This window comes from Chiloscyllium punctatum, chromosome 16 (genome assembly GCF_047496795.1).
Source record: "Chiloscyllium punctatum isolate Juve2018m chromosome 16, sChiPun1.3, whole genome shotgun sequence".
In the NCBI taxonomy this organism is placed as follows: domain Eukaryota; kingdom Metazoa; phylum Chordata; class Chondrichthyes; order Orectolobiformes; family Hemiscylliidae; genus Chiloscyllium; species Chiloscyllium punctatum.
In genome coordinates this window covers 3,966,255-3,987,244 of record NC_092754.1, presented here as the reverse complement: position 1 = coordinate 3,987,244, position 20,990 = coordinate 3,966,255, and the positions used below count along the sequence as shown (strand labels likewise).

Below are 20,990 nucleotides of genomic sequence, written 5' to 3'. Positions count from 1 at the left end.
TCAGTCTGTCCATCTGCTCTTCTAAGTTTCACTTCAGATCACTCATCTCACTCTTCCCTCATGATGCTATCTTCAGGCTAAATTCCAGATAAACTGGAATGTTCCTCTCGACACGGACAGGAGGAACATGTTGACATTGATCTGGCCTAGTGCGTTTCCTGTGCGGTGTAACCTTTAAATCTTACTCTATCCAAGTCTTTTTTCTTACCCTATGTCCTTGCTTACTGCCTGTACTGTTTGCAAGCAAGGTTTTTCACTCCACTTAAGTATGTGTGACAATAAATCTAATCAAATCAGATTAGATTGCTGTGAGTGTCAACTAAAAATCTAGTTCATTTTGCAGTTCATTAAATGTGGGTGATTTTAGTGCAAAAGTCGTTAAATTATTGAGAATAAACTAGAGTGAATAAAACTTTTAACAGGAACTACAGTCCAGACTTTGCTGTTCAGAGCAGCCTGCAATGATGGGCTGCTCTTTCAGGTGGCTGGGCCAAGTACTGAATGAATTTGAGCAAAATTATCTACGAATTGAATGGACCTGCATTTGCTTTGTATTACAGCCACGGGGGCTGTGATGAAGCAGCCCTTAGTAAAACAAATTCAGTTTCAATGATCTGGTACTGACATCATCATTGATGCGGCTGGAAAATCCTGAAGGGCTGATAGCAAACTGGACACGTTGGCCAGATTCCTGATGGAAACGGTTTAAGACGCTAAGCCGCACAATGTCTTCAGTAATCCTACAAGATCGTGTGGTCCAGGCACATTTGGTCATGGTCAGATGGGTCTATCTGCTCCAGGATAGATTTCCTGTTTGTGTCCCATACATTCTCAGTCAGATCCACCAGTGTCAAGCTGATTTTCTTTTCTCTGACCACTGCTCCTGATAGCTGTCACCTGCAGGACAACCAGTGGACCACTAAGAGAACATGGAAGCTGAATGTGAAACTTTTGACCCCAGAAAACATTGAGGAACTCACAAGGATTACAAAAGTTGGAGAACTGTGAAATCCTTCTTTGAGCCTCAGTGGACTAGTGGGAAGCAGTCAAAGGGAACAGAAGAGGTTTTTCAAAGGTGTTCAGAGGTGTGAGAGAGAGAGAGAATGGGTGAAATTGTCAAAATTCCAGAAGAGCGTACAGAGTCTACTCCTGATGGGGGTCAGTGTCAATGAGGATTTCCAGGAGATGAAGAGCCAACAAGCCTCACTCTTTGCTTTCGAGGCCTCCAAAGTAATCTTCTGGTCCAGGGTCCACATCATGGAGAAGGGTGAGACGTGCTTGCATTTCTTCTTTCAGAAGGTGCACAGAGAGGGCTCTGAGATCAGCAGCCTGAAGGAAGAAGATGGCTGGATAATGTCATCTCAGTCTGATATCCTGAGGATCAGCAAATAATTTTATTCCAGACTGTATGACACGCAGCCAATAGGCAGTGTGGCCTCTCATTCATTTCTGTCCTGAACCACGGAGGTCTGAGATGGCAGCATGTGGGAGAAGCTGGATCAGCCATTGTCCTTCAATGAGTTGACTAAAGGCCTTGATTCCTTTTTGAAGAGTCAAGCTCCTAGAAGTTTAAGCTTTGTGGCCAAGTTGTATTCGGCTCTGTGGGAGTTGATTGGCCAGGATCTGCTGGAAGTGTACGACAGTATGCTTCTGGGAGGTAGCATCTGTGGATTCATGAGGAAAGGTCTCATCACCCTCACCTACAAATAGAACTGGGGGAAAGGAGGAAATCGGGATTTGGTGACCAATGTCATTGCTGAATGCAGGTTATAGAATTCTGTCCAAGGTCATCGCCAACCAGGTCAGGTCTGATCTGGGATTAGTGATCCACCCCGAGTGCTGTACTGGATAGAAAGGTCTCTAAGAGCCTTGTGTTCCCCTGGGATATAATCATCTATGTGCAGGACAGAGAGGTGAACATCTGTCCCATCAGCTTGGAGCAGGTTGAAGGCCTTTGAAAGGACATTGCATATCTACGTGGGCTTTGGGGTGGGAATTCAAATTTGGATCTAACGTCTCTACACTAACAACAATAAAGCACTCTCAATCAGTGGATGGAATCCAAGGTTCCTGATCAGATCTGGAGTCAGGCAGGACTGCTCCCTGTCACCTGCCTTGTTTGTGTGTTGTATAGAGTCTTTTGCCAAGTACATCAGGAAGGATGTGAGCCTGAGAGGGGTGAGTGTTCCAGACAGTGAGGCCTGCAGGTCAAAACCTTGCTGTACATGCATCACATCGTTATTTTGTGCTCAGATTCGGTATTAGTGTGCAGAGTCATGATCATCTCCAATCAGTTCAAACTGACGTCTGGAGATAAAGCAAATCGAGGCAACAGTAAAGCCATGTTCTTTGGGAACGGGGCCGACTGATCCTTTATCGCCTTCACCTTCAGGACAGATTACCTGTAGGTGCTCGGATTATGGTTCAGAGTGTGCAAAAACTTGGGATGAGCATATTACCAAGATGAGGTCGAAATTGAGCTTAAGCAAACACTATTTCCTCTTCATTGTGGATAAAACCTGATCATCAGGTGTGAGGTACCACTGGTATTGCTGCACATGGCACATATCTGGCCCATTCCCTGAACCTACGCTTTAGCAGTCACCCAAGCCATCATCCGCTGCATCGGGAGGTCTGAGATGGACCATGTTTGCAAGGACATCATGTACAAAGCTGTGAATAAGGTCGGAGGTGAAGGGTGTACTTAACGCCTCCCTCCTGATGGCCACCTTTGTGTGTGGCTGCACCAGGCTGTGCGTGGACCCTTCATATGTAAACACCAAGTGTCACTATACTGAGGTTCTACCTGTCCCTGGTGTACGAAGGATGGATCTGGCATCAGTGCTACAGAACACGCCACAAGTAGTTGGACCATTCCATATCACCTAGCCTTCATGGAAAAATTTTGTAAAGAGAAACACCTTTGACCACAAGTCCATCAGGAAGCGGTCAGCACATAATGTCCTTGAGATGCAGCAGGAAAGTCATTTGGCAGAATGTCTCTTCACTAGAACTTTCCAAGAAGTATCAGGACATAGCTTGGCTAGTGGTGAGAAGGGGACTGTCTGTCAGAGCTGTCATTCACGTCTGGTCTCTGTGCACCACCACATACTGCCCTTGAAGCGGCTGTGCTAGTGAGGAGACTGCCCCACAACTTCCCCTGGAATGTGCCTTTGCAAAAAAAAATGTCTGGAAAGAGATTCCTAAGCAGCTCCATGACGCAGGATTCTGTGCTCAACGCTCTGTTCCCTGGGACACACCAACACAAACATCAACTATGTTTGGAAGACCATCAATTTAATAAAATATGCTGTTTGGTTTGCCCAAAACGAGTTGGTTTCCAGTGTAAAGAGTTGACCATGACCAAGTATTTGGAAAGGCAAGGACTGATTAGGGATAGTCAACATGGCTTTATACATGGGAAATCATGTCTCACAAACTTGGTTGAGTTTTTTGAAGAAATAACAAAGAGGATTGACGAGGGCAGAACGGTAGATGTGATCTATATGGACTTCAGTAAGGCGTTCAACAAGATTCCCCATGGGAGACTGGTGAGCAAGGTTAGATCTCATGGAATACAGGGAGAACTAGCCATTTGGATACAGAACTGGCTGAAAGGTAGAAGATAGAGGGTCGTTTTTCAGACTGGAGGCCTGTGACCAGTGGAGTGCCACAAGGACCAGTGCTGGGTCCACTACTTTTCATCATTTATATAAATGATTTGGATGCGAGCATAAGAGGTATAGTTAGTAAGTTTGCAGGTGACATCAAAATTGGAGGTGTAGTGGACAGCAAAGAAGGTTACCTCAGAATCCTACAGGATCTTGATCAGATGAGCCAATGAGTTGAGAAGTGCCAGATGGAGTTTAATTCAGATAAATGCAAGGTGCTACATTTTGGGAAAGCAAATTTGAGTAGGACTTATACACTTAATGGTAAGGTCCTAGGGAGTGTTGCTGAACAGAGACCTTGGAGTGCAGGTTCATAACTCCTTGAAAGTGGAGTCGCAGGTAGATAGGATAGTGAAGAAGGCGTTTGGTATGCTTTCCTTTATTGGTCAGTGTATTGAGTACAGGAGTTAGGAGGTCATGTTGCGGCTGTACAGGACATTGGTTAGGCCACTGTTGGAATATTGCATGCAATTCTGGTCTCCTTCCTATCGGAAAGATGTTGTGAAACTTGAAAGGGTTCAGAAAAGATTTACAAGGATGTTGCATGATTTGGAGGATTTGAGCTATAGGGAGAGGCTGAACAGGCTGGGGCTGTTTTCCCTGGAGCGTCGGAGGCTGAGGGGTGACCTTATCGAGGTTTACAAAATAATGAGTGGCATGGATAGACAAAGTCTTTTCCCTGGGGTGGGGGAGTCTAGAACTAGAGGGCATAGATTTAGGGTGATAGGGGCAAAGTATAAAAGTGATCTAAGAGGCAACGTTTTTACTCAGAGGATGGTACGTGTATGAAATGTGCTGCCAGAGGAAGTGGTGGAGGCTAGTACATTTGCAACATTTAAAAAGCATCTGGTTGGGTATATGAATAGGAAGGGTTTGGAGGGATATGGGTTGGGTGCTGGCAGATGGGACTAGATTGGGTTGGGATATCTGGTCAGCATGGACGAGTTGGACCGAAGGGTCTGTTTCCATGCTGTACATCTCTATGACTCTTAAGTGTTGCAGACTGGGACGTTCCAAGATTCAGGACTATGTGTTGAGGGATGGGAAAAGATCACTATCTACGGTCTTTCTGCTAAAGTATATCAAGGGTCTTTTCAGTTGTCAGACCCTCTTGGTGCCTCAAATGAACATAAACAATTTCCTGAATAAGTAGAAACTTTTGATTGCAAATGTAGAAATGCTCTGAAAAATTCAATATTCCAACATTGTTTTGTTTTCTCTGCAAAGACTGTACAGAACTGATTTTAAACCTTTGTGAGTATTTATATAATTTTTAGGAATAAACTATATTGCTGACATAAAAGATCACTACTGATATGCGTTTATTTTTCAGGCACACATTTCAAAGATACTGTGTGTGAGGCATGCCCCGAAGGAACATATTCTAGCAATGATTCATCAACTGAACCATGTGTGGAATGGACTCAGTAAGTACCTCCAGAGAATTCAGCATTTTTAAATTGCAATATTGGAATAGGGTGGCTATAATTTTCAACAATACATTGCAGAATTTTTACTGACAGGGGTTTGGTGGCTGGGGAATCTGGTGTCAGTTTTACAGCTTAGGTGAGTAAAATGCCAAAGTGTTGATAATTCAACATGAACTCAACAACTTCTGCATTTAATCAGTGCCAGTTTGAAAGTATGTGCAAAAGTCAGTCAGCCAGTGTTTTGATTTCAATAAAAATCATTTGATTGAAGATTTCTCCTCCATTCTGGTATTAAATGCCTGCACTGTGTGAAACTTACTGGGAAGACAAAGTGGAGAGCCCACAGTGATTGACGAGGTATTGAAATTGAGAGGCTAACAAGCTGTTAAATGCTTATCCAGGATAGGTGTTTCTTCACATAAATCTCAGGGCTGTCCCAAAGAACTTGTTCTGATACAGCTCTACCTTGGGCCTCTGTTGAGCAGCATGAGCAATAACAACAGCAGCTCAGAAACATATTCAATGTGAGGACTCCAGCTGTTCTCTCTTCAGCTTGTAGCCATACAGCAGGACCAACGGGATGAATGCAGACCTCTAGTCAGTAGGAGGCTGTATCCCTAACAGAGGATACAGCGGCAGAGGATCATCATTCTGAACATGACTGAACAGCACTGTTTCAGAAGGCTCAGATTTTCTACGCAGGTCATTGCTGACACCTGTCTCTTCCTGCAACAAGGCTTCCTTACAAGTGGAACAGGTGACCACACATTTCCCATGTGGTCAGGTTAGTCACCTGTGAATTCGTTCACTTCCTGCTCTTTCCAGAAAATAACTGGTGACACTTGCAGGAGTCTGCTACACACTAGTGTCTTCTGCGTGAAAATGTTGCCCTTTAGATCCCTTTTAAATCTTGCCCCTCTCACTTGAAACTATGCCCTTCCCTACTCTGGGAAAAAGACCTTGACTATTCCCCTCATGGCTTTATAAATCTCTATAAGGTCTCCAGGGAAAATAGACCCAGCCTATTCAGCCTCTCTCTTCAACCATGGGAACATCCTTATTGATCTTATCTGCACCCTTTCAAGTTTAACATAATCTTACCTATAGCAGGGAGACCAGAATTGAATGTAGTATTCCAAAAGTGGCCTAAGCAATGTCCTGTACAACCACAACATGACCTCCCAACATCTATACTCAGTGCATTGATCAAAAAAGGCAAGTGTACCAAACGTCTCCTTCACTACCCTGTCTACCTGCAACTCTACTTTCCAAGAACTCTGAACCTGCACTCCAAGGTCTTATTGTTCAGCAATACTCCCCAAGACCTTACTGTGAGGTGTAGTCCTGCCCTGATTTAGCTGACCAAAATGTGACCCCTCACGTTTCGCTAAATTAAACATTATCTGCCACTCCTCAGCCCATTGACCCATCCAATTAACCAGTTGGTAAAAAGGTGCCTGTATTGACGTTTTTTCAAATGTGTTCTTTATCAAAACAGTCTTCGTGTCTAAAACTGTCTACAGAAATCCAATTAAATCCCTTGATGTGACAGTAAAACTACTATTATTTTTTCTTTTTATTTATTCAATGGATGAGGGTGTCGCTGACCAGGCAGCATTTCTTGCCCATCCCTAATTATCCCAGACAGCAGTTAAGAGTCAACCACATTGCTGTGAGTCTGGAATCACATGTAGGCCAGACCGAGTAAGGACGGCAGTTTCCTTCCCTAAAGGACATTAGTGAGCCAGACAGGTTTTTCCCTACAGTTTTAAGTGTCCTACAGAAAATCTGCAGTAGTGAGTAGAATGGGTTCTTTCTTGATTATATGTTTTTTGAGATCTGTCTCTTGATTAAACTTAAAATATAAGCCATAACTATTAATCTAACCTGGGGCAGTGTTTTATAGAGGAATAAGACGGTGTTATTTTCTGGGTCTGGAGATTGTGAGGGAGCAAGAATGGCCTTTAGTAGAGTGATATGTGCTTCTTGTCAGATGTGGGAGTTTAAAGAGAGCTTAAGGATTACTGCGGATTACATCTGCAATAAATGCTGTTGGTTGGGAATCTTATCAGATCCAATGGAGAGACAGTTCGAAGCAATGAGGAATTTGCAACACCAACAGTATGTGATGGATGGCAGTTATAGGAAGGGGGGAAAGTCTCAAATACAGTCACATAGATGGGTTAACTCCAGGAAAGGTATGAGAGGTAGGCACCTGGTGCAGGTATATTCAAACAAGTATGCTGTTTTGGAAAATGTAAGTAGTGATGGATTCTCAGGGGAATGTAGCATGAACAGCCAAGTTTCTGGTGTTGAGACTGGCTCTAATGCAATGAGGGGTACGACGGGTTCCAAGAGATAAATTGTGTTAGGGAATTCTCTAGTCAGAGGTACAGACAGATGTTTCTGTGGCCAGCAGCGAAAAATCATAACGGTGCGTTGCTTCCCTGCTACCAGGATCAAGGATGTCTCAGAGAGGGTGCAGAATGTTCTCAAGGGGGAGAGGGGCCAGCAAAAGGTCGTTGTCTACATTGGAACCAACGACATAGGAAGGGAAAAGGTTGAGATTCTGAAGGATGATTACTGAGATTTAGGCAGGAATTTAAACAGGAGGTCCTCGAGAGTAGTAATATCTGGAATACTCGCGGTGCTACGAGTATAGGAGGACAGAGCAGATGCATGCATGGCTAAGGAGCTGGTGTTTGGGAGAAGGATGCACATTTTTGGATCATTGGAATCTCTCTTTTGGGGTAGAAATGATCTGTACAAGAAGGACGGATAGCACCTAAATTGGAAGGGGACTAATTACTGGCAGGGAGATTTGCTAGAGCTGCTCAGGAGGATTTAAATTAGTAAGGTGGGGAGGTGGGACCCAGGGAGATAGTGAGGAAAGAGATCAATCTGAGACTGGTACAGTTGAGAACAGAAATGAGTCGGGGCAAGCAGGGACAAGGTAGGACTAATAAATTAAACTGCATTTATATCAATGCAAGGGGCCTAACTGGGAAGGCAGATGAACTCGACATGGTTAGGAACATGGGACTGGGGTATCATGGCAATTACAGAAACATGGCTCAGGGATGGGCAGGACTGGCAGCTTAATGTTCCAGGATACAAATGCTACAGGAAGGATAGAAAGGGAGGCAAGAGAGGAGGGGGAGTGGCATTTTTGATAAGGATAGCATTATAGCTGTGCTGAGGGAGGATATTCCAGGAAATACATCCAAGGACGTTATTTGGGTGGAACTGAGAAATAAGAAAGGGATGATCACCTTATTGGGATTGTATTATAGACCCCTTAATAGTCAGAGGGAAATTGAGAAACAAACTTGTAATGAGATCTCAGCTATCTGTAAGAATAATAGGGTGGTTATGCTAGGGGAGTTGAACTTTTCAAACATAGACTGGGACTGCCATAGTGTTAAGGGTTTAGATGGAGAGAGGAGTTTGTTAAATGATTACAAGAAAATTTTCTGATTCAATATGTGGATGTACCTACTAGAGAAGGTGGGAAACGTGACCTACTCTTGGGAAATAAGGCAGGGCAGGTGACTGAGGTGTCAGTGGGGGAGCACTTTGGGGCCAGTGACCATAATTCCATTAGATTTAAAATAGTAATGGAAAAGGATAGGTCAGATCTAAAAGTTGAAGTTCTAAATTGGAGAAAGGCCAATTTTACCATTATTAGGCAAGAACTTTCAAAAGCTGATTGGGAGCAGATGTTCACAGGTAAAGGGACGGCTGAAAAGTCGGAAGCCTTCGGAATTGAGATAACGAGAACCCAGAGAAAGTATATTCTTGTTTGGGTGAAACAAAAGGCTGGTAGGTATAAGGAATGCTAGATGACTAAAGAAATTGAGGGTTTGGTTAAGAAAAAGAAGGAAGCATATGTAAGGTATAGAAAGGATAGATCAAGTGAGTATAAAGGCAGCAGGAGTATACTTAAGAGGGAAATCAGGAGGGCAAAAAGGGGACATGAGATAGCTTTGGCAAATAGAATTAAGGAGAATCCAAAGGGTTTTTAACAAGTACATAAAGGACAAAAGGGTAACTAGGGAGAGAATAGGGCCCCTCAAAGATCAGCAAGGCAGCCTTTGTGCGGAGCAGGAGAAAATGGGGGAGATACTAAATGAGTATTTTGCATCAGTATTTACTGTGGAAATTGATGGTGACACCTTGAAAAATGGCCTTATTACAGAGGAGGAAGTGCTGGATGTCTTGAAACGGGTAAAAATGGATAAATCCCCAGGATCTAATCAGGTGTATCCTAGAACTCTGTGGGAAGCTAGGGAAGTGATTGCTGGGCCTCTTGCTGAGATATTTGGAAGTCTGGAGGTTGGCTAAAGTGGTGCCACTGTTTAAGAAGGGTGGTAAGGACAAGCCAGGGAACTAGAGACCAGTGAGCCTGACGTCGGTGGTGGGCAAGTTGTTTGAGAGAATCCTGAGGGACAGGATGTAAATGTATTTGGAAAGGCAAGGACTGATTTCCCACCGCTTTGTGCGTGGGAAATCATGTCTCACAAACGATTGAGTTTTTTGAAGAAGTAACAAAGAGGATTGATGAGGGCAGAGTGGTAGATGTGATCTATATAGACTTCAGTAAGGCATTCAACAAGGTTCCCCATGGGAGACTGGTTAGCAAGGTTAGAACTCACGGAATACAGAGAGAATTAGCCATTTGGATACAGAACTGAGGGTGACGGTGGAGGTGTTTTTCTGACTGGAGGCCTGTGACCAGTGGAGTGGCACAAGGATCGTTGTTGGGTTCTCTACTTTTTGTTATTTACATAAATGATTTGGATATGAGTATAAGTGGTACAGTTAGTAAGTTTGCAGATGACACCAAAATTGGAGGCATAATGGACAGCAAAGAAGGTTACCTCAGATTACAACAGGATCTTGACCAGAGGGGCCAATGGGCTGATAAGTGGCAGGTGGACTTTAATTCAGATAAATGAGAGGTGCAGCATTTTGGTAAGGCAAATCTTAGCAGGATTTATACACTTAATGGTAAGGTCCTAGGGAGTGTTGCTGAACAAAGAGATCTTGGAGTGCAGGTTCATAGCCCCTTGAAAGTGGAGTCGCAGGTAAATAGGATAGTGAAGAAGGCATTTGGCTTGCGTTCTTTTATTGGTCGTGGTATTGAGTACAGGAGTTGGGAGGTCATGTTGCGACTGTACAGGTCACTGGTTAGGCCACTGTTGGAATATTGCAATTCTGGTCTCCTTCCTATTGGCAAGATGTTGTGAAACTTGAAAAGGTTCAGAAAAGATTTACAAGAATGTTGCCAGGATTGGAGGATTTGAGCTATAAGGAGAAGCTGAACCATGCTGGGGCTGTTTTCCTTGGAGCGTCTAAGGCTGAGGGGTGACCTTACAGAGGTTTACAAAATCATGAGGGGCATGGATAGGATAAATATGCAAAGTCTTTTCCCTGGGGTCGGAGTCCAGAACTAGAGGGCACAGGTTTAGGGTGAGAGGGGAAAGATATAAAAGACACCCAAGGGGCAACTCTTTCACACAGAGGGTGGTATGTATATGGAATGAGCTGCCAGAGGATGTGGTGGAGGCTGGTACAATTGCAACATATAAAAGGCATCTGGATGGGGATATGAATAGGAAGGGTTTGGAGGGAGACGGGCCGGGTTCTGGCAGGTGGGACTAGATTGGGTTGGGATATCTGGTCGGGTTGGACCGAAGAGTCTGCTTCCATGCTGTACATCTCTAAGACTCTAATTGACGGTGGATTCACGGTCGTCATTAGATTCTTAATTCAATTTATTTTAAATTCAAACCCACCATCTGCTGTGACAGAACTCAAACCCAGAACCCCAGAACATCATTCTAATTGTACATACAAAAACAATTGTGATATTTCTGTTGATTTTATTTTTACATCTTACCCAGATGTGAAAAGCACAAACAGAAGCAGGTCAGACAAGGAACCTCTACGAGTGACACAGAGTGTGAAGAGGAGAGTAATCTGCTCCGTACTATACTTGCGCCAGTTATCCCGATTTTGGTTGTGCTCTTTGGAGGGTTTTTGTATTTTATATGGAGGAGAAAGAAAAGGCGTGCCTCAGGTGTGTAATTCCTTTGATTTACTATACATAATCCAGTTTGTGTACAGTTCTCCAGATCAGTGTTCATTCAGTCAAATTGCACATAAGTTTCCTTATTTCCAACAATTGTCCTGCCGTCAAACTCCTGTGTAACAGCAGGTGGTCACCACAAGGAAATCATAAAACACTATCCAATAATTTGTGGGATCACGGGTCTGGAGGGGATTATGGGCAAATGCAGATGAGAGGGGAGGGTTTTATATTGATCGAGGGAAATCAGGCTTTGGTAGATGCAAGGATTCCTTGCAAATCCTGGAGGGTTGGTGGAGAGGGGGAGCATTCCTGTTTCTCCTGGCTCACAAGGAGTTCTTACTGAAGTAATTTATTAAAACTTTGCAGTATTACAGGTGTCTCCCTAACTTGTTTATTATCTCTCAGCCTGTTAGCAGTTTAAAGTTGTGGCCTTTAAATCTAAAGAATTGGTGAGTTCCACCTGCCTGAAGTCAGAGCCTTAGTTGATTTCAAACTCTGAAAGAGGAGATGGTGTCAGGCAGGCGTGACACTGCCTCTGGCTGTGGTGTTGATTGGGCCTAATTTTCACCCTTGCCACCATTTACACTGAACAACAGAGGGTGGGTTTAAATTGAGGCCAGTGTTTCTTTTGCTAACAAAAATACCTGCCATTTTCTGAACAGTAAAAACTGGAAAGATCAAGCAAACATGGAATTAATCTCATTCATAGTGTCATTTCCTTCTTTTATTGGCAGATCCCAACAGATTATCAGATCGCAAGGTAAATATATATTTCTAACACTTATTATCATATGCATAAAATCATGTTATCTGAAAGCTGTAAATATTTCTCACGTTCCAATATAATTCTGAACTCGTGTTTAGAGCTGTTTCCTGCAGAGCTGTCCACCCGCTTGATTCTCAAAGATATCTGAAGTTAATGTAGCATTGCGTGAATTGCAAGGCAGCGAAGGATCAAACAGTACAGACATTAAGCATGGCTGGATTAATATAAAATCTCTGTATAACAAATGTGAAGAGTTTTAGTGTTTGTGGACAGATTAGGATATTCAGGGCAGCATGGTGGCTCAGTGGTCAGCACTGCTGCCTCACATCTTCAGGGACTGAGGTTTGATTCCACCCTTGGGTGACTGTCTGTGGAGTTTGCACACTCTCCCTGTGACTATGTGGGTTTCCTCCGAGTGCTCCAGTTTCCTCTCACAATCCAAAGATGTGCAGATTAGATGGATTGGCAATAATACAATTGCCTATTGCATCCAAGGATGTGCAGGCTAGGTGGACTAGCAATTGGAATTGCAAGGTTGTGCCGATAGGGTAGAGGGATAGATGCTCTTCAGAGGTTCAGTGGATTCAATGGGCCAAATGGCCTGCTTTTCACACTTTCAGGATTCTATGACTGAAATGAATTATAGGGAGTTGGAGCATACATAGATATCTATGTTGTCCTACTACCAAGATACAATGATGGGGCCATAAAAGGTGATTAAAGGAATGGTAAAACGATAAAAGTCGTCAAATCAAAATTGACAGTGTAGAACCACGGCGAACATCGGTCATGTATGGACGCTTCAGTTTATGAGGAAGGATGCAAGCAGAGGGATTACCAGTTAATTGGTACACTGAAGAAATAAGAAGTGATCAAACAGTAGCTCCCCAGGCTGGAAACTTCATAGTTTCCAGGGCTATTTTCAGTGGCTCCTAAGCTAACAATAGAAATAATACAGGGCAAAGAATAAATGACCTGCTTTAGTGTCACAATTACAATGTCAAACTCAAGACAACTATAACTGTTACTTTTAATATGATTCACACACTTAAATATTTATTTTTTTCATATTAGGAACACAGTTCCATACCAGAAAGTGTAGGTCTTTTCAGGAGCCAAGCTGCAACATCAGACAATGACCAACCAGACAAAAGCATTGTAGAATGCAATAGTAAGTACATTTCTCTGTGATTTTGAGATTGTATCCATATTTGGATAAATGGACTACACTTGTAAAAGGTAAATTTGCTGAAGACATCAAAATAGAAGGAAAAATTAGTTGAAAGTAGAAGTAAACAGACCACAAAAATAAATAGAAGAGTAAACAAACACTTGGCGGATGGAGTCTGATGTGGATAAATGTGAACTTGTCAACTTTGGCAGTGAGAATAGAAAAGCATACATTATATAAATAGCGAGATGGCAGAACGTGGTAATACATAGAACATAGCAAAGTACAGCACAGAGCAGGCCCTTTGGCCCACGATGTTATGCCGAGATTTAATCCTTATGTAAAATATAGTAACTTAACCTACGCACCCCTCAACTCACTGCTATCCATGTGCATGTCCAGCAGTCGCTTAAATATCCCCAATGACTCTGCTTCGACCACCAGAACTGGCAACACATTCCATGCATTCACAACTCTCTGCGTAAAGAACCTACCTCTAATGTTTCCTTTATACCTTCCTCCTAATATCTTCAATCTATGACTTCTTGTACCAGTCAATCCTGCCCTGGGGAAAAGTCTCTGGCTATTGACTCTATCTATTCCTTTCATTATTTTGTACACCTCAATCAGGTCTCCTCTCTTCCTCCTTCTCTCCAGAGAGAAAAGTCCGAACTTTTCTTCATAAAGCAAGCTCTCCAGTCCAGGCAGCATCCTGGTAAACCTTCTTTGCACCCTTTCCAAAGCCTCTGTATCTTTTCTATAGTAGGGCAACCAGAACTGGACACAGTATTCCAAGTGTGGTCTCACCAGGGACTTGTAGAGCTGCAGCAAAACCTCGCGGCTCTTAAACTCGATTCCCCCTGTTAATGAAAGCCAAAACACCATATGCTTTCTGAATAACCCTATCCACTTGGGTGGCAACTTTGAGGGATCTATGTACTTGCACACCCAGATCCCTCTGTTCTCCACACTGCCAAGAATCCTGTCTTTAATCCTGCATTCAGCATTCGGGTTCGACCTTCCAAAATGCACCATTCGCATTTATCCAGGTTGAACTCTATCTGCCATTTCTCAGCCCAGCTCTGCATCCTGTCTATGTCACATTGCAGCCTGCAGTAGCCCTCTATACTATCAATGACACCTCCAACCTTTGTGTCATCTGCATATTTACTAACCCACCCCTCAATCTCCTCATCCAAGTCATTTATAAAAAACGACAAAGAGCGGAGGCTCAAGAACAGAGCCCTGTGGGACACCACTCAGCACTATCCTCCAGGCAGAATACTTTCCATCTACAACCACTCTCTGCTTTCTATCAGCCATCCAATTTTGAATCCAGGTAGTCAGATCTCCCTGTATCCCATACTTCCTGACTTTATGAATGAGCCTACCATGGGGAACCCTATCAAATGCCTTGCTGAATTCCATGTACACCACATCCACTATTCGACTGTCATCGACCTGTCTTGACGCCTCCTCAAATAACTGAATAAGATTTGTGAGGCATGACCTGCCCCTCACAAAGCCATGCTGACTGCCTTAAATCACACTATGTTTTGCCAAATAGTCATAAATCCTATCCCTCAGAATTCTTTCCAAACCTTTGCTGTCCACAGACATAAGTCATGGTTCTGCATGTCTGGTACATCAGTCACAAAATGTTAGTATGCAAGTACAGAAAATTATTGAGAAGGCAAATGGAATATTGCCACTTATTGCAAAGTGATTGGAATATAAAAGTTGATAGCTTTTCCTGCAGCTGTACAGGGCCTTGCTGAGACCACATCTGGTACAGGTTTGCTCTCCTTATTTGAAAAAGGATATGCATTTGGAGTAGTTCAGAGAGGGTTCACGCAACTCATTCCAAGAATGAAGGGCTTGTCATATTAAGAAAGGTGGGCAAGGAACAGCCTTATGTCAATTCAAGTTAAGAAGGATGAGAAAGGTCTAATTGAAACATATAAGAACCCCAGAAGACTGGGATAGGGTGGATAGTGTGGAAGAGACCAGTATAAGGGAACACAGTTTAAAAAGAATAGGTCTTCCTTTTAGGATAGAAATAAGGAGAGGGTTTTCTTTTTGTTTCTGAGGCTTTTTATAGTGAAGAATTGTTTTCCACAAAAAACACTGACCCATCACTAAACAGCAGAATGTGATCGTATAATACTGCACCTTCCCCTGGCAGCTGTATTTACATGTTCTGATAAATACTAATGTTTACATGTGAAAGTAAACAATTTTTAAATATTTTATCCACAGCAATAGTGATGAGAAATCCAGATACAGTTGTTTTGAAACATGATAAGCTTGTTAATTAAAATTTGCACTTGCTTATGAATGACTAGAGTGTTGTCATTTCAAGTGTGGGTATGGATTTGTCACATGATTATTCGCTGCATTGTCTTAAAGGAGCTGCCCTCTGCTTTAAGACTGTGCAGCCACAAGCAAACGGAGTCCATTATTAATTATTTTCCTTTCCTGAACATATGGTCTTGAGTCTAAATGAACAGTCTGTTTATCATTTCGTATGGATGAACAGTAATTCTAAAAGTGACTTATCTCTCTTTGTTTTCTTCTTCAGGTCGTCCTTGTGATTCAGGAATAGGGAGTCAAAATTCAGCAGATACTAATTCACCACATGTCTAAGACATTACAGATACCCAGAAATAGACAGTCATTTTCGCAATTCTTGGTTTGACTCATCTATGCACCTTACTTGTCAGGTTCAAAATTGTTTTTCTACAGTCATTATAAGAGGACAGAAGGGGAATGTCAAAATAAATTAACATGGAAATACAGCAAAATTAACTCTCTCCTAATTGATGCAAGTTGACAGACATTCTTTGATATAATTAAATCAATCAATGTTTTTAGATTGATTTGTGGGACGTGGAGGTCACTGGCTGACCAGCAATTATTGCCCATCCACAGCTGCCTTTGTAAACGTGGAAGTGAGCTGCATTTTTGAACCACTGCAGCCCCCTGCTATGGATTGACCCACAATAACATGAGAGAGGGAGTTCCAGGATTTTGAGCCAGTGACAGTGAAGGAGCAATGATATATTTCCAAGTCAGGATGGTGAGTGGCTTTAAGGGGAACTTGAAAGTGATTGTGTTCCCAGGAATCTGCTGCCCTTGGCCTTCTAGATGAAAGAGGTAAAATGATAAAAGATATGTGCTGTACCTTGAAACTATGGATTCATGAAATCTGAACGACTTCAAGGCAGAAAGATTGTTTACAAAATATAGCAGACGTAGCTTGTTTTAACATTTCAAATATTCAACATTTTAGACCTTTGTGTGATTCGAGTTCTACCTGTGAAGCATAACCAGCCCTGAACCATAATTCAAATCCAACACGTGAAATAGATTGGACACTATCGTCCTGAGTGAGAAATGTAGACCAGAGGAAAAACAATGGGCTGTTAGTTGGTGGTTGTTATTTCTGTAAAATGTAATTGTTGAACATTTGAAGACTGTCAATTTTATCCTTTCCTTCATCACCTTAATGCATTTCAGCGGAAGGTCTGGAATGTAAAGATGAATTGACATAAAACTCATATCTGATGTCAAACATATGGGAACACATTCAGATTCAGTACATTTGGAGTCTTGAGCATCTGCCAGCTCGACTTGAATCCGTTGTCAACAAGTTCTAAAAGATCAGAGCAGAAGATGGACAAGCTACCTTTCCTCAGTGGGTAAAAGTCTGCCCTCAGAATCTGAAGATTACAAGGACTTGTCAACCCCAGCATCTTGCAGGTCAGGACACAAACTTGAGTTTCTTTTGAAAACTTAACCATGCATCAATAATATGTATTAATAGATAAAATTATAACGAATGATAAGAGAGCTACTCACTTTGTAAGGACCACATCTTTTTATTGCCTGTATTTTTGGAATGTGGACTGCTTTAAAGCAAGGATATTGTGCAAAGAAGGCTACGGTGTTGTAAATCATGTCTACTGGAATACATTTTGTACAACTCATTGTTTCAGGAATATATCTATTGTGAGTAGAAGCAGGCACCATGGAGTTGATGGTTTCTGAATTAAAGGAAAGCTGTTTGACAAAAATATCTTAATTGGCTCCTGACTGAGTGACTGTGGATTGTGTGTGACCAGTGGAGCAGAGAACCACCAAACCTGTAAAAAGAAAGTTTCAAAACTTCTGTTTTCTGAGTGGTGCAGGAGAAAGTCTCCAGTAACAGCCAGCTAGCTTCCATTCACCTTTCTCTGCAAAATCCTTGTTCGAGGAAGAATGGGAACATAAGAACCAGGAGCAGGATTAGGCAATTCAGCTCCTCGAACCAACTCCACCATTTAATATGATCTCGGCTTATTTCATCTCAGCCTCAACTCTATTTTCATGCCCTTCAACCCGTTACTATTAAAACTCTGTCCATTTCCTCCTTTAATTTATTCAGTGTCCCAGCATCCACCACACTCTGGAGGAGTGAATTCCACAGGCTTATGACCCTTTGAGAGAAGTCATTTCTCCTCATCTCTGTTTTCAATCCATTACTCCTTACCCTAAAACTATGATTTCTCGTGCTGGATTGACCCACGTGAGAAAACCATCCTTTAAGCATATACTTTATCAATTGCCTTTAATTTCTTATGTATCTCAATTCGATCACTTCTCAATCTTCTAAACGCCAGAAGATATTGGGCTAACTGCTCAATCTCTCTTCACAGGACAAACTCTCATTGCCAGAATTAATCAAGGGAATCTCCTCTGAACTGCCTCCATATGCAGCTACATTCATTCTTAAGTAAACGTACCTTTAAAGACATTGAGAGGACAAATTCTCAATGAGTGATTGAAAGGGAACGTCAATATACAAAGGCTGATTAACCTAAAGGACTCTATACAAACAACCAGCAAAACAAATATAATTTACAAAATACCATGCAAGGACTTTAACAAACACTACATTGGACAAGCAAAAAGCTAGCCACCAGGATACATGAACACCAACAAGCCACCAAAAGACATGACGCACTATCACTAGTATCCTTACATACAGATGAAGAAGGATTCCAACTTTGATGGGAGGGACAACACATCCATTCTAGGACAGGTTAAACAGAGACACACAGGGGAATTCCTAGAAACCTGGCATTCTAACTGGAACTCCATCAATAAACACATCGATTTAGACCCCATCTACCATCCTCTGAGAAAAAGAACCGGGAATGATATCACACACCTTTAAGAGACCAAGACATATAATTAGAAAGTGGGACATAACACCCGCACTTCACAAGAGGCTCACTGATGATGTAATCTAATATAGTGACAAAATGTCTGAAAACAAACCTTCCAGCTCTGAGCAAATTCACAACCTGAACCTCAATCTGAGCACCAATCTTCACGAAAGTCGCAAAGAATATTGTGTCAATAACAAAGAACTGAAGCAGAGTTGAAAGGAAGAGAAAGAAAGCAACTTATAAGACCCATATATATATATATATATAGAGAGAGAGAGAGAGAGTATACTGAGGAACCTCGATTATCCGAATGACATGGGCTGGGTGTATTTTGTTCAGATAATCAAGGTTCCTCTGTATTCCCAAAAATTGATTTGTTGAAGTGATCTTAATATGTGAATATAATAAATGTTTAGTTTGGAGGATTATCTGAAAGTGCTGTTTTTATTCCCACTGTTACAACAACTATACAAACACCAGGAACAGGAGCACACGCACTCTCAGTTCATACTGTGGCCATTGGCACATGTAAGATTTCCCCTATCACTGACATCATTGGTGTGTGCCTGTCAGCCTGTGAATTTATATTCAAGCAGAATGTGCAAAGAACCATGTCCATATGTTCTAATTTGCTGTATACTTTAGACACAAGTCATCAGGCACAGTGACTGCACATTCTGCTTCCTCAACAATGATCATTTTTGGACAGTATCGTTGAGAGCCAAAGGACATTGTGTGCAAGCAGAGCATACTTCGGAGAATCAAAGGACATGATACAAACATTAACTGCTGCTGGAGGAGCTTCAACTCTGTGAAAGGTGTTCTTTGATCAGCCCAAAACTTGTTAAATGGTCAGTATAAAGAGATATGGATGACTGAATGTTGCAGACTTGCGCATTCCAAGGTCGAGGACTATGTGCTGAGGAAGACATGAAAGTTCAGAGCAGGCACTGTGCAAGCTTAATAGGAAGGGACTTCTAAGATCCTCCTGCCATTGTTTAGTGAAGTGTGGGAAACCGTGTAAAACCCATTAGCTTGTATATTTGATAATAAATATATTTTGTAACTTTAATCTTTAAGTATGGAGGCATTTCTAAGTAAAGGGAGGATTCCCATAGTCTTAATAGACTCAAGGATTACTCTCATAGAGAGCAAGAACTGGTTTAACCTGAGGATCATAACACCTTTGGCAAGTTGTGAGGTTAAGAAGGACAGTCCTTCATGATGACTTCAGTCAACGTGGAGAATTGAACCCATGCTGTTGGTGTCACTGTATATCACAGTCCAGCATCCAGCCAACTGAGCTTACCAAGCCCCACTTCTAACTGCCATATACTGTATTGAAAGAAACTGACAGAGTAAAATCCAGTGTATCCACTCTTGGCAGGTGAAGGCACAGCCACCAGTGATGGAATGATAAAAGTCAGTTGTGGAAACATAGAGAATAGGAGCAGTTGGTCATTCATCCTTCAAGCCTGCTCCACCATTTAATATGGTGCTGACTGGTCATCCAATTCAGGACCTGCTCCTGTTTTCTCCCTATATTGTCATGACAAAGAGATCAGAATTGGAGTAACACAGGAACCTGAGTAGAAGTGAGATAACAGAGGTGCAGAAGGTGTTATTCATGGAGAAACTTAAAAGTAAGAGTTTGCAGTATTGAAAGTCCAGTGAACAGTGTGAAATAACAGATAAGAAACTTAGCAGTCTAAGTCCAAAATGTAAGTGGTTTATTCACATGCACATGGGGAGCAGCTTAAAATTTATCCAAGTTACAAATAGTCATGGCTTTTATACATAAAATGCAGTTACATGTCCCATTTTGGGTGGACAACTTAGCTATCACTCACCTTGGATGCATATCATATGTTCAATGTTTAAACCTGGCTGTTTAGAGTCTTAACAGCTTCATAGAAAATACAGCTTTACAACAGCTAACCAGAGTAAACTTATTTAAAGCTGAACATATGCCCTGTGAAGACAATAAAAGGTTAACATGTTTTCCTTGTAATTTTATATTGTAAAATAAATGCATAAATTTATAATTATATACCAGTTAGTGATATCTAATGCTCTGATCGGTCAGAAAGTGCAAAGCTTCAGGAGTTTAACCACAGAGTTACTGCAATTACATGTCCTGGAGTTCCACTGAAGACCTGTCAACTGTTACCAACTGGTTTGAGGTTTTGTCTCAAACCTGTGTACAAGCCCCAAGTTATCCTTGGGAATTCTGTGTGCTCCATTGTGTCCCGGCCTCCCTTCTCACAGATTCACACTCTGTTTTCCATTCATTGCTGGTAAGCCCATTTTTCAGCTCTGGCCTTGCATCAGAGGAAATAGAATTCTTTGTGTCTTCCAATTCCTACCACGCTATGGGCTTTTCTAATGTAATCATTACATCCTTGCTATTCCCTTACAAAGATAGGCTATTCTTATCTCTCACTTGACACCTCAGGATCAATGCTGTTGAACCAAGGTAGGTGAGTGAAAGTAAAGGTCATGGATGAACTAGACTTGGTGCAAGTTAGGACATGTGTGATAGAGGTTTGAAGCAGTAAACTACACCAATACTTCTCATTGATTAATGGGACCTCTAAGTTTTTTAAAATAAAGACAATGCCATATCAAAGACATTTGCTCAAAGA

At 42.0% G+C, this 20,990-nt stretch overlaps 1 protein-coding gene across 6 annotated transcripts in view; it reads left to right on the top strand.

Moving 5' to 3' along the window:
- The window catches only part of LOC140486911 (tumor necrosis factor receptor superfamily member 5-like), a 102,560-nt gene extending 85,350 nt beyond the window's left edge, over nucleotides 1-17,210 (top strand). For all 6 annotated transcript variants that reach the window (XM_072586043.1, XM_072586042.1, XM_072586047.1 and 3 more), the window contains 5 exons: nucleotides 5,005-5,098; nucleotides 11,008-11,183; nucleotides 11,930-11,955; nucleotides 13,036-13,132; nucleotides 15,714-17,210. In XM_072586043.1, the coding sequence (XP_072442144.1) occupies nucleotides 5,005-5,098; nucleotides 11,008-11,183; nucleotides 11,930-11,955; nucleotides 13,036-13,132; nucleotides 15,714-15,778 (458 nt within the window). In that variant the 3' untranslated portion in view covers nucleotides 15,779-17,210. The remainder of the gene's footprint in view (nucleotides 1-5,004; nucleotides 5,099-11,007; nucleotides 11,184-11,929; nucleotides 11,956-13,035; nucleotides 13,133-15,713) is intronic.
- Nucleotides 17,211-20,990: the final 3,780 nt, after the last annotated feature.